A 16,047-nucleotide genomic window follows, 5' to 3' on the forward strand; every position below is an offset into this window, starting at 1 on the left:
CCTGAAGAGGCTAATTTAGGCTTTGCCACTATTTTAGGAACCCAGAGGAGGATGGGACAAAGCTGCCCCTTTAACCTAGTACAACAGCTCACTGAGAGATGATGGCTTTGGGTTTGCAGGTTATCTCCTCATCTCTTGCTCTCTGTCACATTTTCTTTCTTTCTTTCTTTTTAATTTCTTTGTTTGATCTCATTTCATTCCTCTCTCTTCCTCCATCTCCCTCCTCCTCCTCCTCCCCACCTTAGTCTGGCACTCCAGAGTTATTTACCTCACAGATTTAGTCTTTGCTCCAAGGCTGTATCAAAAGCGTTCCTTATGTCCGTGACTTAACCTCTGTCAAGTCTTTTTGTTACTTCCTCAATAAATCAGATTTGTTAGACACGGTTTGCCTTTGTGCGAATCCAGGCAGACTGTCCTTAATTAAGTCGTAACTTTCCAGGTGTTCCCGTGTTCCTTTTCCCGTCCCTGTTATTTAGTTTTTTTAGGCTTATTTTTTTCCCCCTCATCATATCTCAGATGACAAAATCATGTTTCCTACCCAATATTCTCTCACTTGTGTCTTGGTCCTTTCTGAAGTATCATCCTTGTGTCCCTTTCTTTCTTTATGTCCCTCCCCATCTCTATATGCCCATACTATCTCTCTCTTACTAAAGGGATTTTGACTACATCCATTAGTGATTTTCAAATTTATTTTTCATGCCTTTCAGAAATATGGGGTGGATCTCATCTGTCCTTCCCAAGAGTTTTATGTCTCTTCAGATCCTTGGCTGCAAGGACTCTCTGAGCCGGCATAAATCTATTTTCTTTCTTGTCTATAAAATAGACGCAGTGTATCTGTTTTAGAAATTTAGCTGCTGTCCTGCTCTTTAAGTGTCTGGTCTCTTTGGAGTAGAATTTAGATGGTATAGCTTTGTTATTTCTAAAATGTCCATTGAATTAAAAATTATTAAAAGTTTCTACTGCATGTCAGGCAGAAAGTGTGCTAAATTTTGGGAATTTAAAGACCTAATAAGAAACAAACAAACAAACAAACAAAACCTCAGAGAAAAGAAATGATTTCTGCCAGCAAGAATATTCAATAAGAAAGGAACATCTTTAAAAAAAAAAGAAAAACACAAATTTTATTATGTATAATATCTGTTCATTATATCTAATATCTATATATGAAGAAAATAAAATGTAATAGGGGGGTAGGGTGAGAGAGATGGCTAATGCCAAAGGGGATCAAGAAGGGAAAGGCCTCTCAGACATGGGGTGACACACACTGAGTTACAAAGGGAACTCAGAAGGTGGAACAAAGATATACATCCAGACATAAGAGATAGTCTGTTCAGTGGCTCCAAGATGGGAGGATGCCATATATGAGGAACGAGCAAAACTCAGTTTGGCTGTATATAGAGTGTGTGAGCAAGGGTGATGTGAACTTATTTCTTCTTTATAAATAGCAATAACTTGGTGCAATTAAGCATAATCTGCACATCTTTATACTCTTCATCCATCATGGTTCTCAATGAGCTCTTTGGCCTACATTGGCTGCTTTATAAGATATACATTTTTTAATCCTTTCTGATTCATCCACAGTTGACCTTTCTTTTAATGTGGGTTTAGTGGATCTATAATTGCAAAATATCAAACAACATGCTTCAATGCGGTAGTCATTTTATTTTTCATTTCTTTTACTGCTCTTTTTTCTTTATTTCCTTTCTTGAGATCTCAGAATTCTTCCATGCTCTTTTCTGGTGAGTTTTGTAGTTCATTGTCAACAGGCTTCTCCATTCTTAAGTCCATTTGGGCATTAATTAATGAAGAAGAAAAACTCAATTTTAGCTATGTTTGCTTCAAAGCAGAGCTCCTGGCTCTGCATCTCTAAGCATGTCTGTTGCTTAAAACTAAGTTGACACTCTCATTTTTCTTTCCCGTGTTCGCAGCATGATTCCTGGGCCGGCTCCAGAAGATTATTTATTGCTCAATTCCTTCTATCCACTGAGTGCAGACTCGCTTATGTCCAATTAGATAACATCTCTTATTGCTAATAACTCTTTGGAAAAATCATTTTGGTTTCTAGGTCATATTTTCCTTTTTAATCAGAACCTGAGATCATCTGATTGATAAACCCTCTAGCATCTAACCTTATTCCTGTTGGGTGTGTCCTTCATCTCTACTTTTAATCAAAATATTCCATTTCTTAGAAAATGTTCTTTTATCGCTTCCTTGACTTCTACACACCCTCTAGCCTCCTACTTTGGGGCTTCAGTGCTGTGTTCTGCTCTTTCATAGACTCAATCGGCTACACCTGCTAGGGTTAGGGGGTGGAGTATAGATAAAGTGGAAAGCTATTCTCTGGAGATTTACACTAAAGAATTACAGGAGCCTCGGTTACTTCAGAGGCTAGAGTGCTGATTTCATTTATACACTGTCAGCTGGATGTACATGCATCTTTCTGAGTGTGAGTCATGATGGGAAAAAATCATATATGTCTGATTACAAGGAAAGAAGTGACAGCATAAGAAATAATTCAATTACATCAGAGACATATTTACTGAATAATTGCTGCATATGGGACACTCTACGTGGCTTTGAGAATATGAGAACTAAAATGTAATATTTCATGATCTCAAGGATTTCTATTGAAGTTGTCCCAAGTCTTTTTAGTGCAGTTTTCAGATTTAATAGCTATAATTAAAATTTAAGTTTAAAAGCTAAAGTTTTCAGCACAACCTATATATGCTACATCCATCCAAAAATAAATGCAAGAATCTGAACTTGTACAGAGAAACTTCAAGTTGGGCTCACATGAATCAATGGTTGATGCTGGATGAACATCCCCCTCCCTGCTTTGAATGGCCTTCTCTTGCTAGGGATGAGCAAGTTCCCTCTTGTGAAATGTTTAAAAGTGGGGGAGTCATCTCGAGAGGAGGGAGAGCACCCTATTAATTGGTCTCTTGTAGCAAGGGACAATTGAACTGTGCTAAGTGGAAGTTGGGAATTCTAAGAGGTAATGAAGGCACAAATTTGAGCCACCTGTTCAGAGAGGTAGCCTACATCGCAAGAGCTAGCAGGCCAGTTTGTCCCGAAGGCAGTCCAGGAAGGGGAGCCATGGGAAAAAGGAGCCAGACTTCACAGGGCTTTCAATGCCAGGCTAGAGATTTTGTACTTCATCCTGGAGGCCATGGGGAGCAGCTGAGGATTTCAGAACAGGGACACAAACAAATCTGTGCTTCAAGGATTTACCTTGGGAAGTTATGAGGAAGATGAATTGGGGTGACTGCCCCGTGATGGGAGAGAAGGGGACAGATGAAGAGATAAAATTGGATGAGGAAGGGAAGAACACAAAAGAAAATGAAGGTAAGAAGAAAGGGCGGGAGGGCTAGTGAGCGAGCACTGGCATCCAAATCAGGCTCACCTCTCAGCTAATCCTAATCCCTTCTGCTGCCATGTAAGCATTTTCCTTATTCTGTCTTCAGGAGAAACTGCCAACAGCTGCTCTCCATAACTCATACTCCTTCCTTTACTTGAAGACTCTAATTAAAATCCTGCCTTAGTCTTTTTTCTTTTTTTTTTCCTTTTGGAGTTCTATAAACCTTCCTTCCCATGGTGTGTTTCCTAAATCTTTCAGCATTTTGGTAGCTCTCCTCTGGACCCTCTCCAATTTCTCCATCTCATGCTTCAGTTATGCCCCCCCAACCAAATACAGCCCACCCACAACAGCCGGGCTGCAGCTGGTTGGGGAGGAGGATACTTAACACAGGTGCTTCATGCTGGAGTCTATTTTTACATCCTAGCATTAGGCTCCCTCCTTTCACAGTGGCAAGCCTGTTCAGCCACTGTCTTTGCTCTCCTCCTCTCCAGAATCCTCCTCCTGATTCTCAGGTCCCAGAGGGCTCTCTCCCCAAGAAGCGGGGCATTTTCTCCAGAGGGAAACCGAAAATCACCCATCTTAGAGTCCCGTGCGGAGAGAGGCCATCTTATGTTCAGCCTTATTAATTCTCAACCAATGAGTAGTATGGGGTGGTAGAATTTTGTGCCATCGCTCCCCTCCCCACCAAATGATCAACAGGAATCCATCCCGAGCTGTATCTAGGTGAAGGCAGTCTGTTCAAGGAAAAACAGGCTCAGAAAGGACCTAGGGGGAGGGTGGCAGCCAGCTGGAAACTTGGTGGTTTTGAAATAAGCAGATTGTGTTTAGCCTTCAAGGGGTCAGCTAAGCTTCTCCAGGTTTAGCGCTGTGAACAAGAGCAAGAAATTAGTCAAAGACTCTGGAAATTCTTGGAAAAATTGCCTAATGGCCGGGTCCAACCCAGAAGTAGGCTGCACCAGGTGGCAACCAGAGAGGCAGCATGCTATGGATCGCTGCCAATCCCAGTTGCCTCTAGCATTGAGCTCTGCTGCTCTTTGATCACAGGCCTTGATTGATACTTGGGTCAGCTCACCTAAGCTTAATTGTCCCATTTCTCTGGGGCACTCCAGGGCTGAATCTGGGGGCACAAGAACTGAGTGCAAATCTTGGCTTTGCCATTTTTCAAACCTCTGTGACCTTAGAAAAGTCCTATCACATGTATACACCTTATATTTCTCATCAGAAAAACAAAGCAATTGGCTTAAGTGGACATCCTGGATCTCCAGATAATCTTTGAAGATCTTGACAAGATCCCTGAAGATATGCATAAATCACTTAAAAAAAAAAACTTTGAGTGTGTTATAGACATAGGAGCTACTGTTACTCTCCAGTTGACAATATTTGGGAAGAGAGACAAAAAATAATTCCAGACACTTTTTTCATTGGTCTCTGTAAGCTTTGCCCTGGTCCAGACATTCAGAAAACTGGTATCAGCCTATTCAGTGGTCCCTGAAGAATGGACTCTCCATGTTTTAAGATCTATTTCTAACAGGTCTCAGTTTCCTCATCTACCAGTTCTGGATCTAGGATCCTGCGATCCCATTTATTGAGTGCCCAAAATGCTTAGTTTTGCTACCATAATATCAAGTCACCAAGGTCCAAACAAAATCCGAATTAAGAGGGACATTGTGTTTAGTTGTGATATTTCATCCATTAGGTGGTTGAGAACATACATGTACATATGTGAGCACCAGAGATATGGGCTGTGGGTTGTGCTTATATGAACAGAGAGGGAGAGGGAGAGAAAGAGAGAGAGAAAGAGAAAAAGGAAGGAAGGAAGGAAAAAAGAAAGAAAGAGAAAGAAAGAAAAGAAGGAAAGAAAGAAGGAAGGAGGAAGAAAGAAAGAAGGAAGGAAGGAAGAAAGAAAGAAAGAAAAAGGAAGGAATGAAGGAAGGAAGAAAGAAAGAAAAAGGAAGGAAGGAAGGAAGGAAGGAAGGAAGGAAGGAAGGAAGGAAGGAAAAGAAAAGGAAGAAGGTTAGCATGCTGCAATTCAAGGCTGGTGTGGAGTCAGAAAAAATTTGGGTATAAGAACTATCTGTAACCATAATGGCTATGTGACTCTGTGTAAGTCATTGACTTTCTTAGAGGTCCATGTAACTCTCTAAGATTGTAAGATGGAGAGGAATTCCCAAACTAAATAACTAGAAAGAGTTTTCCTGTAGCGATCAAAACACATTCCTAGAAACCTGCCTCCTCCTGCCTTTGCCAAGTGTATATACATTTATGCAATTTAAATATGCACATATATGCAAGCATACCAGTATGTGTACAAGTTACATATATAATATCATTAGCAATAATGAAATACAATAAAGCTTTAACTTGTGAAGTCTTTTTCCATAGATGGCAACCTCTGCTTTTGATGTCCCTCTAGGGAGGCTGGTGGTGTAGGTATTAATTGTGCCCCTTTATCAGATGATGTCAATGAATTTGATATAGTGTCTGGCCCAAAGACATGTCTAGAGAAGAAGAGAATTATTGCAAATAGCCCAGTACATTTTCTACCACCTAACACTGAAAAGGAAAAACTTTGTCACCATGAACACTGTTGGGAGATCCTTTGGAGGGGTGGGGATGACTTCGCTTCTAGCCGTCTCCCTAGTAAACTTTGTTTTCAGGAAGACTACACTAGTGAAACACGAGCTCTGCCAGGGATTGACAAGCTACAGAGAGTTCAAGTAGAGTCAGTCCCAGGTGACGTCTCATTGCCATTACACTGGCCTCTTAATGATGAGCTCTCTGGCCATGGTAACCCACAGAACAAAGAAAATTGCAAAGCATCCTTTGATCTCCATTTCTCTTTCAGGCCCTTTCTAGAACTTCTGTAGTTCAATGAGAAAAGGGCAGAAGAGATGGCAGAAAATGTTAAGAATCCCATTGCTTTTAAGTACTAGATAAACATGAATTTCCCTGTTGGTACTATAAACATGAGATCTCTGTCCACGGATAAAGGAGTTGATTACTGTTTGATCCTCAAATTGGCTAATGATTATTTTTCATTGATAACTGTTTTTGTTTTGACACATCATGTGAAATCTCCAATTACTCACAGTTGAATCCCTCGTGATTTTAGCTTCCCAAACTCCTGGCCAAAAAAAAAAAAAAAAAAAAAAAAGGAAATCTGCTGAAATCCTATTGAAGGCAGTGAATCATGTCAATATTGACATTCTTGCTATAAGTAAAACCAGAAGACAAATCCTGAGTCCAAATTGAAGGTCTTCCAGATGGCAGTGTACTGAACGCCTCAAGCCCCAGCCTATAACAAAGTGTCCTTAGACAATTCATGGGTGCTCAAAGGAAATCAACCCAAGAAGCAACATAAAAACCCCACCAAATGAAGCCAGGACGCCTATTATCCAGTCTCATGCCTTCCCTTTGAGACATCCTCTAGATAGCCTGTGAATAGATTTTTTTTTACAAAATTATTTGCTCATTGTCTCCTCCATTAAATTATGAGTTCTTGAGGGCAGGAACCATATATATATATATTTTTTTTGCTTTCCTTTTATCCTCAGCACTAAAACCCAGTTCCCAAAACAAGTACCTATTGAAGTAGGTACTTAATAATTGCTTATTGCCTTGACTATGGCATGCAATTAAATGGCCATTCTTTTAGTATATCAAGTACTAAATAAGTACATCAGTACATGCACTTGCTTATGCCACAGGTAGACAGTAATCTGGGACCAGAATTAAAGAGGAAGAAGAGATTGGATGGCTATCAATTGAGATTTTGTACCATATTTTAGATAAGTGGGAGAGAGAACCTGACATCCAACTGTAATTCAATGTTACTCTCCAAAAAATAATTGTGTGTGTGAGTGGGTGTGTGTGTATGTGAGAGAGACAGAGAGAGGCAGAAACAGAGAGAAGCGGAGACAGAGAAGGAGAAAGGAAGAGACAGATGGAGAGAGACAGAGAGACAGAAACAGACAGAGAGGAAGATACAGAGATAGGGAGGGAGGGAGGGAGGGAGGGAGAGAAAGAGAGAGAGAGAGAGAGAGAGAGAGAGAGAGAGAGAGAGAGAGAGAAAGAGAGAAAGAGAGAAAGAAAGAAAGAAAGAAAGAAAGAAAGAAAGAAAGAAAGAAAGAAAGAAAGAAAGAAAGAAAGAAAGAAAGAAAGAAAGAAAAAGGAAGGAAGGAAGGGAGGGAGGAAGAGAGAGATGGAATACCACCATTTTCAGATAGCAAGCCTGTATATGGTGAATGAAATGACACATCAGTAATGGAAGGAGCCATAAGACATGTCCCACCCATACTGCGTGATTGGAAAGAGAACTGGACTGGCTACTGCTCAAGATGCCAGGTGCTGCCATACCTATCAAATATGCCCAATGCCAAAGGAGGTCTGTGGTGCAGCTATGGAACATGGATTGGCTGGGGAACCATGGGAAGAAACTCTCCAGAATGAGAGATAATAGACAGGCTCTAAGACACAACAGTGACGGAACCAGTTGCTGAGATAAGAGTAGCAGAATCCCAAATTATGAAGGACAAGGTCTTCGTGTCCACATATTTCAGTGATGCTGGTAGTCCTCTCATTGTCGAAATTTTTGTCATAAAATGCAAGAAATATCAAAGTGGGATAAAACTCAGACGTCATCTATTCTCCAAACAATCTGTTCAAAAGCTTTCTATACAATATGCTCAATAAGTAGTCTTCCAGGGTCTGTTTAAAGATCTAGTTAAGGGAAAACTGCTAAGGCTTAATGTGGTTCATTCTACACTTGGATAGCCTTTGTTATTAAAGATTAAAACAAACAAACAAATGAAAAATAGTGTCCATCTTCCTCTAGCTTCTATCTATTACCATTGATTCTGTTCCCTCAGACCATGCAGAAAGAGCCTAATTCTTCTTTTATATAACTTTCTAAATACTTGAACACAGCAATTATGTTCCCTCTAAATCCCTTCCTATCCATGCTAAATACCTCCACTTCCTTGATCATTCTTACATCATCTCCAACCCCCACCCTGTCTTTGTGACCCACTTTGGGACCCTGCAGCTTCCTACGTCCTTCAAAAAATATGGGACCTAGACCAGGAGTGTCTTGCTAAATAAGGAGAAAAAAGAAAAAAAAGAGAAAAGAAAAGCCTGTGTACACTACAAACATTGTATAATATTCTCTATGAATTTCTGAAATGAGAACAAATTCAACCAAGTCCTGATGGGTAACATTTTTTCTAAGGTGGAAATGCTCACACTATCACTGGCCTTAAAGGTCAGTTCCTGCAAAGCCTGCAGAACCCAGAACTGAGTAGAATATTGAGAGACATGGTTAGGATTGGGAAACCTATAGTAGAATGAACAATTACTTCTCTGTGGTCACTCGGGCTCCCTGGGACGTTGAAAGATTTCACTACATGTGAGCTTTTTATCTTTGATACCAAATATATAATTCATTTTGAATTTTGAACTACCTTCCATCTTTGGTAAAAGAACTGCTGTACCCAAATTATCTCCTTGTCAAGTTATCTTCATCTTTAGTTTATGATTGCATAGGTTCAATCCAAGCATCTGGTTCCTTCTTTTTGAGTCTCATCATTTGAAAAGTTTCCACCCACAAGTGAAGCAAATACTTTCGGCGCATCTCTCTGCCTGAGAACAGCTACACTTTCTTCTCGAGCAGCTTAGGCTTCCGCAGATGCATTGAGGGTATCTCTGTTCAAGCCCCCCTCTCAATGTGTTCTTCCTATTGTTAGATTCCAGTAATTAGCGTCATAATTCTATTTCACTCATTATCTTCAATAAGCGTTCTCGTTCTCTCTCTCTCTCTCTCTCTTCTTCTTCTTCTTCTTCTTCTTCTTCTTCTCCTTCTCTCTCTCCTTCTCTCTGTCTTTCTCTGTCTCTCTCTCTCTGTCTCTTTCTTTCTGTCTCTGTCTCTGTCTGTCTTTATGTTTGTGTGTCTGTCTCACATACAGAAGTATTTACTTTTAAAAATACAGCAAAATCAGTTATACAAATGTTTCCCCTAATATTTTAGGGGATCCCCTTTACCTTGCTTATCTCTAGAGACACTGGACAGTGTCTGTTACAATACTGATCCCACCCAGTTCCCATCTAAATAAGATATCATTGCTGGATCAGCCATTGACTTCACTAATTCTGGGCGGGTTCTGCAAAGTTGCTTCTGGGCGCCCTGGGCATCAAAGCTGGTTATCAGACCAGAATCAGATGCAAGATGTCTGATCGTGAAACACCTCTCTCCAAGACACTTCCATTCCAAGTTCTCACACTCCTCAACCTCTTCCAGATGAGGAAGTCCATCAACAAATCATATTAATGCTTGCACATATAGACAAAGAGCATTGATGGTTACATACCCAAATGATGACCCAACCTTTCCATCTCCATTTGGTCACGAGGACAGACATTCTCATTTTGCTAAAAATCTAGGTTAATTGTGTCTGCTTTATTACTTTGATCCACATTTCTGATAACCATGTTAATAGAGACATAACTTTTTGAATATTGAATAGAAAAAGGACTATTTTGTGGAAGGAATCATCTGGGGGTTCTTACTTCCTACTCAACAGGGAAAAAATACAATTAAAGAAGAGGTTTTGTGGCAGCTAGTTGGTGTAAGGGTTAGAGCACTAGCCCTGAAGTCAGGAGGACCTGAGTTCAAATCTAGCCTCAGACACTTAATGCTTCCTGGCTCTGTGACCTTGGGCAAGTCACTTAACCCCAGTTACCTCAGCAAAATAAAAATGGGGGCTTTTAAATATATTTTTAAAATGCAACCCAAGATTAAGAGATTTTTTTTAAAAAATTGCATATTGGAATAAAATCTGTGTATGTGTCTACAAGAGAAGTACTTATGGGGCACAAGAAGACAAGACTGATGTCAAGAAGCAAGTTGAGTAGAACGCAGAGAGGGCTGAGACCAGAGAAGACAGTACATTTATGAGTGTTTACATTTTGCAGATATGTATCTTATATAATTTTATTTTTGTTTAATTCTCCCAATAACCACGTGGGTGACATACTATTAGTATCATCCCAGTTTACAACGGAGGAAAGTGTAGCTAAGGGAGCTTAAGTCACTTTCTCAGGGATACACGGGCAATAATTATATGAGGCAAGATTCCAAGTCAGGTGTTCCAGACTCTGTGCCAATCCTTGGTTCCTCCTGATCATCTACTTCACTGTGCCTCACTTTCCGGAACTTTCTTTGGGGTAAGAAAGAACAATGAAGCAATTCATCATATCTGACTTCTGTATTCTTGATCCCTCCCCCCCCTCCTTTCTCTCTTTCTCTCCCTCTCTCTTGTCTCTCTCATTGGGGTTAAGTGACTTGCCCAGGGTCACACAACTAGGATGTGTTAGGTGTCTGGGATCAGATCTGAACTCAAGTCCTCCTGACTTCAGGGCTGGTGCTCTATCCACTGCACACCTAGCTGCCCCCTCTAACTCTCTTTTAATAGGGAGTCAGAGATGTTCCATCAATGTTCTTTTCAGAATCATTTCCGTAAGAGGGGATGCCATTCTATAGAGAGAGCTCACTTCCTCCAAAATCTCCATTTTCCCAGAGAGTTAAAGCAGGAGAGGAAAAAGGGAGGATCAGCAAACTCTATTGTTAACCCTCCGCTTAAAAAGCTGATAAATCTCAAACATCATTGCCATCTTTATCTGCTTCTCTAGCCATTTCTCCTGAAATTACTTAAAGGATCTGACTTGTTCACCTTTTGGCAGAGTGACATCATAGAATTTTCCAAATGTCTGAAATAACCTCACCTCCATCTTAAGACTCTTTTGCTCAAAGAAGATGGAAATTTCAAAGGGAAATATTTCCTACTATGAATGAAGGAGTGGAGAATGTATTAAGTACTTTCTATGCGCCAAACTCTGTTCTAAGTTATGGGGATACCACTAGAAAAATGAGACAACCCCAGATTTCAGGGAGCTCCCATTCTCAAAAAAAAAATAGGGTTCCAGATAGGGAGTCTGACACACAAGGAAGGTTTTAGATGCTGATCTGATGGGAAGGTCCCATGGTTCTTAAGATGCACCGAAAAAGCAGATGGTGAAGGCTTTGCTTTAATATAATTTCCCATGATAAAATCCTATCTGTTTCTGAGTTTGAAGCATTTAATAAAGCCAAGGACTTTGGTGACCAGACCATTTTTTTCTGGCTCTTCAGTAGCTCTGGGTGCAGCCCATGCAAAAGCAGTTCCAGGCTCCATCCCCACAGGACTGACTTCTCGGGATGATGGTGGAGGGCTGACCTGGAAGCCTGAATGTGCTCAAGACTTTGGGGTATAGAGTCCTAGGCTTTCTCCATTAGGACAAAGTCATGGCAGGGGTTGGACTTGCCTGCTACGTGCTGCCTCCTGCTTCTCCATCAGGGAGCCTTCCACCTTAGCTGATGGTTTGTCTACCTTCTTTGTGGCAAAAGGATGACAAATGGCAGATCTGAAGACTTGGCTGGAAGTGGGTCTGGGGTCCTTCCGTCCCCAGGGCTCAGGTGACTATGATGAGATGATAAGTGTACAGTAAGGTAGCTAATACATAATAAGCATCTACTATACATGAGGCATTGTGCTAAGCATTGGAGATACACAAAAAAGACAAAAGGCAACCCCTGCCCTTGGCAAGCTCACGATCTAATGGGAGAACCAAATGTTAGTGTCATTCAAGGCCTTCAACACCATTTTTCACTTACCTTTCCACTTTTATTATTTCTCTCCAACATGTTGAGAATCAGAAGCCAGGACTTCTCAAACTGATCTTAGTGTTAAAAAAAATAAGGAAAAAACCCTTGATATTTTTAATCAATCACAGAGTCATCAATTTAGAGCTAGATGAAACCTGAGATGCCATATTGTCCAATCTCCTCATTTTCTGGATTTGAGAACCCAAGGGGATTGGATAACTTTGTCACTTTTTCTCCTTTACCTTTATGTCCAACACTCTCCATTGGATCAGCCTGGAGGTTTCCAGGACCTCCATCTGGTTTCTGATACATCTCTTCCTCTCTCTTTTGGCTCTCAGGATGAGTGGTTCTCTTGAGTCTGCTACTCTTCTAGTCTTCACTTCAGGTCATTTTTAGCACCAAGGGCACAGCAAAGCCCCAGGAGGAAAATGACAGGATGATAGATTTGGAATCGGTCTTAAGAGGTCCTCTAGTCTGACTTTCCCTGTATCTTATAAGCAGGTAGCATCCAAATTGAGATTTTCTTGACAAGTGACATTTTGTTTTAAAGCAGAGAGAGTGCTAGATTTTGAGTCAGTGTTCCAGGGTTCCAATCTAAGTTCTCCCTCTTACCATGTAAGTACGGGTTGGATGCTCAATCTTGCTGAAATTCAGTTTTTCCATCTGCAAAATGGGGATAATCCAACTTGTATTCCCTTCTTTACCAAAGTTGTTAGAAGGAAGGTATTTCATAAAACATAATGGGCTGCTATAGAAAATAAGAGTTATTTTCAGTATGAAGCTGGAGCAGAAACTAAAATTCCCTTTAAGTGCTGCAGAGAGGAATTGACTCAATGGCGCCATAAAAATGGACCTAGTGGAGTACTCAGGTGAAGACCAAGCCGTCTTATCCCTTTAAGCAGAAATCAGACGTGACTCCCGTCCTCAATATCCCAGTTTCTTATTACCTTAAAAAATGGAAACTTCAGACCATCTTTGAATCAAATGCAAAGCTCTTTATTTAGCAGGCAAAATCCCTCCCAACCTGGCTCCCATCTACTTTTTCTAGACTTTTTATACCTTCATCTTTTTTCATGGACTCTATGGCCCCTGCAATTCCTCACACATCACACTCCATCTCTGACCTCAGTGATTTTGCCCAAGCTATACCCTATGCCTGGAATGCCTTCTCTCCTCAACTACATATCTAAGAATCCCTAACTTCCTTTAGGCTTTAATTCCAACATGACCTTCTGTGTGAGACTGTTTTTGATCTTCCTGGCTGCTAGTCCTGCCTTGGCCTCCACCCTCACCCTATAAATTATCTTTAATTTACCTTGCTTCTGTTTTACACATATTTCTGTGGGCATTTCTTTGATAGACGACAAGCTTCATGAAGACAGACATAGTTTTTCTTTTGCCTTTTATAAGTATCTGATGCAGTTCTTTACATAGACTAGTTGCTTTAAAAAGCTTGTCAATGGATTCATTGATTCCCTCACTTACCCACCCCTTGCTGCCCTCTGGCATCTTCAGTGGCTAATATAAATCCTGACCTAAATTTCTCGGATTCTGCAGATCACTATCCAGAATGTTGACTAACATTTCCTCTTACCTCCTGCCTTACAGATAATTCTTTGCCCTGCAGAATAATCCATTGCCTTTGATGATTCAATTCCCTGCCAAAAAATAGCTAGTAGATAAATTCTGTCATAATTCTCAGCTTCTCTGGCTTGCCCTACTAATTCTAGATGAGATTTTGAAGTCCTCTCCAAATTTTATACCTGGGGGCCCCAGGAGCTCCCTTTCCCAGGTCCCACTTTGGGCTATAGTGACTTAGAGGGAAGAACAGCCCAATCCAAGGACCTTGTGAGAGGGGAGATGCTGTGGGGAGTGAGGGAGCTCATTTTCTTAAATCCCCCTCAGTGGCTTGAGCTTGTGAGCTATGACAAGCTGAGAGGATCCTTGAGGGATTTTTTTCGCCTTGCATGGGGGGCAGTAGGAGGGGAAGATCCTGAGTCACTGAAGGGGAAGGAAGGAGGAGAGAGAAATGAGAACCATGTTAAAGATAAATGAAGCCGTTCTGAAGACTTAGAAAGTAGATTGTTAATTAGGACCAGCTCTGGGTCCAAAACCACAAAAGTTAAAATGAGAAAATATTTCCAGAATTGCCTATATTATGTTGTTTGTGTGGATACACATATATACACACCCAAATTTTATATAGAGAGAGCTAGAACGAGAGAAAGAGAGCGAGAGTAAGAGCGAGAGAGCAAGAGAGAGAGAGAGAGAGAGAGAGAGAAAGAGAGAGAGAGAGAGAGAGAGAATAAAATACGTTTTATTTTATACATGCCTCCTCCAGTGGGGAGAAAAGGGTTCTTTTGCTTGCTCTCCCAGAGACATAGAATGTTAACTCTGATCTTGACAAACTGAATTTAGTGAGCCAGTTCAATAGGCCAGAGTGAACCTGAGACCCTCTGAAAGGAAAATAAAATAAAATAAAATAAAAGCAGGGCCAAGTGGGGTGAGGACTCCTGGCTGGCTCCCCAGTGCCCTGCCTGCTTCTCCTGCTTGCTGCGTGCTGCAGAGGAGTTTTCCGCTGGGGCCTCCATCTGCACATCCTTCATCCTGTCCATGGCCCTCCTTGGAATTCTTGGAAAGGTCACATGTTGTTAGAAAGAATCATCCATTGAGGGGCCCTTTGGGAGAGGTGGGTGGGCAGCTCCTGGATGTGCAGAGGAGAACACAGAAGGCCCAGCAAGCTGCTCATCTGGGTTTAGCAAAGAAAGCATAAAAATGGATTTTTTTTTGCCATTGCCATTTTTTTCTTCACCCACCATTTTGAAAATCTTAAAGTCTTTTACATAAATAATCTTATTTGATCCAAACAGCGGTCTTGTGAGGTAGATGCTATTATCCACTCCATTTTAAGGAGGAGAAAAGAGGCTAAATTAAGTGACTTGCTGACAAGTTAAGTGACTTGCCCAGGATGACATTCCCAGTGCATCCGAGGCAAGATATAAAATCTGGTCTTTCTGACTCTGACTGAAGTACTCTGTGTTTAAAAAAAAACTAGCATTCTCCTTGGGAGGTGAGAAAGGTGTTTTAACATGCACAAAGATAAGCACAAAGTAATATGGCGGCAATTGGGCTTAGGTAACTAACATGAACAACTGGGGGAACATGGAAATACCCATATTCTATCAGTGATTTTAACCGGTGACTACAGTTTGATTTGTGAAGTCATGTTCTCTAAAACTGATCATGGTCTCATCAAGTTGCTCAGGGACTTTCTGATGGTTCCAGAAGAACCATCATTTATTGATTGGAAGCCTTTCTTGCATTGAGGGGAAGAGTTGGAGTATTGATTTCTATGAGATCCCAAGTGTCAGCATAGTAGAATCACTACTAACCCAGAATTCCCAAGATTATACGGTAACAAATGGAAAGGCTAATCTTTTTCTACTTTTTGTGAAACTCAGTATGGCCCCATCACCAAATACTGGGAAGCCAATGAGGAGACTGGATTCTGTGACAACTGAAAAACCAATAATGCAAATCTCTTCCCTTCTTTTAGCTCAGAAATGCCATGGTGAATCGGAAGACGGGGAAATTTTCCATGGAGGTCAAGAAGACAGTGGACAAAGGGGTACACTTTCTATAACATTTTCCAGCCTCATTTAAAGCCAACCACTGGGCAAAATTAACTTTGAAGTTGATATCTGGAATAAATCTCTCTCATTGGGGTCATTTTGCTCTTGTCTGTATTTATCTCCAAAAACGATTCATAGAGTCTCATTAATCTTATACATATTGTATCCATTTATTTGTTTTTATTTTCTGGAAAATACACTTGGCAGACTAACCCTATCTTCTTTTCTCTATGACTTTTTTTTTCTCCTTTGATCTAGAAACGGGTTTTGGTGATGACAAATGACTACTATTACACTGACATCAAGGGCACGCCTTTCAGGTAGAGCCTACCATGATACCTGGCCATTTCATCAGCCCCATC

At 40.8% G+C, this 16,047-nt stretch overlaps 1 protein-coding gene across 5 annotated transcripts in view; it reads left to right on the plus strand.

Moving 5' to 3' along the window:
- CACNA2D3 (calcium voltage-gated channel auxiliary subunit alpha2delta 3) overlaps positions 1-16,047 on the plus strand; it is a 1,010,949-nt gene that overhangs the window by 792,886 nt on the left and 202,016 nt on the right. For all 5 annotated transcript variants that reach the window (XM_031952127.1, XM_031952119.1, XM_031952106.1 and 2 more), the window contains 2 exons: positions 15,610-15,681; positions 15,944-16,005. In XM_031952127.1, the coding sequence (XP_031807987.1) occupies positions 15,610-15,681; positions 15,944-16,005 (134 nt within the window). The remainder of the gene's footprint in view (positions 1-15,609; positions 15,682-15,943; positions 16,006-16,047) is intronic.

Source organism: Sarcophilus harrisii, chromosome 1 (assembly GCF_902635505.1).
Source record: "Sarcophilus harrisii chromosome 1, mSarHar1.11, whole genome shotgun sequence".
Lineage (NCBI taxonomy): Eukaryota > Metazoa > Chordata > Mammalia > Dasyuromorphia > Dasyuridae > Sarcophilus > Sarcophilus harrisii.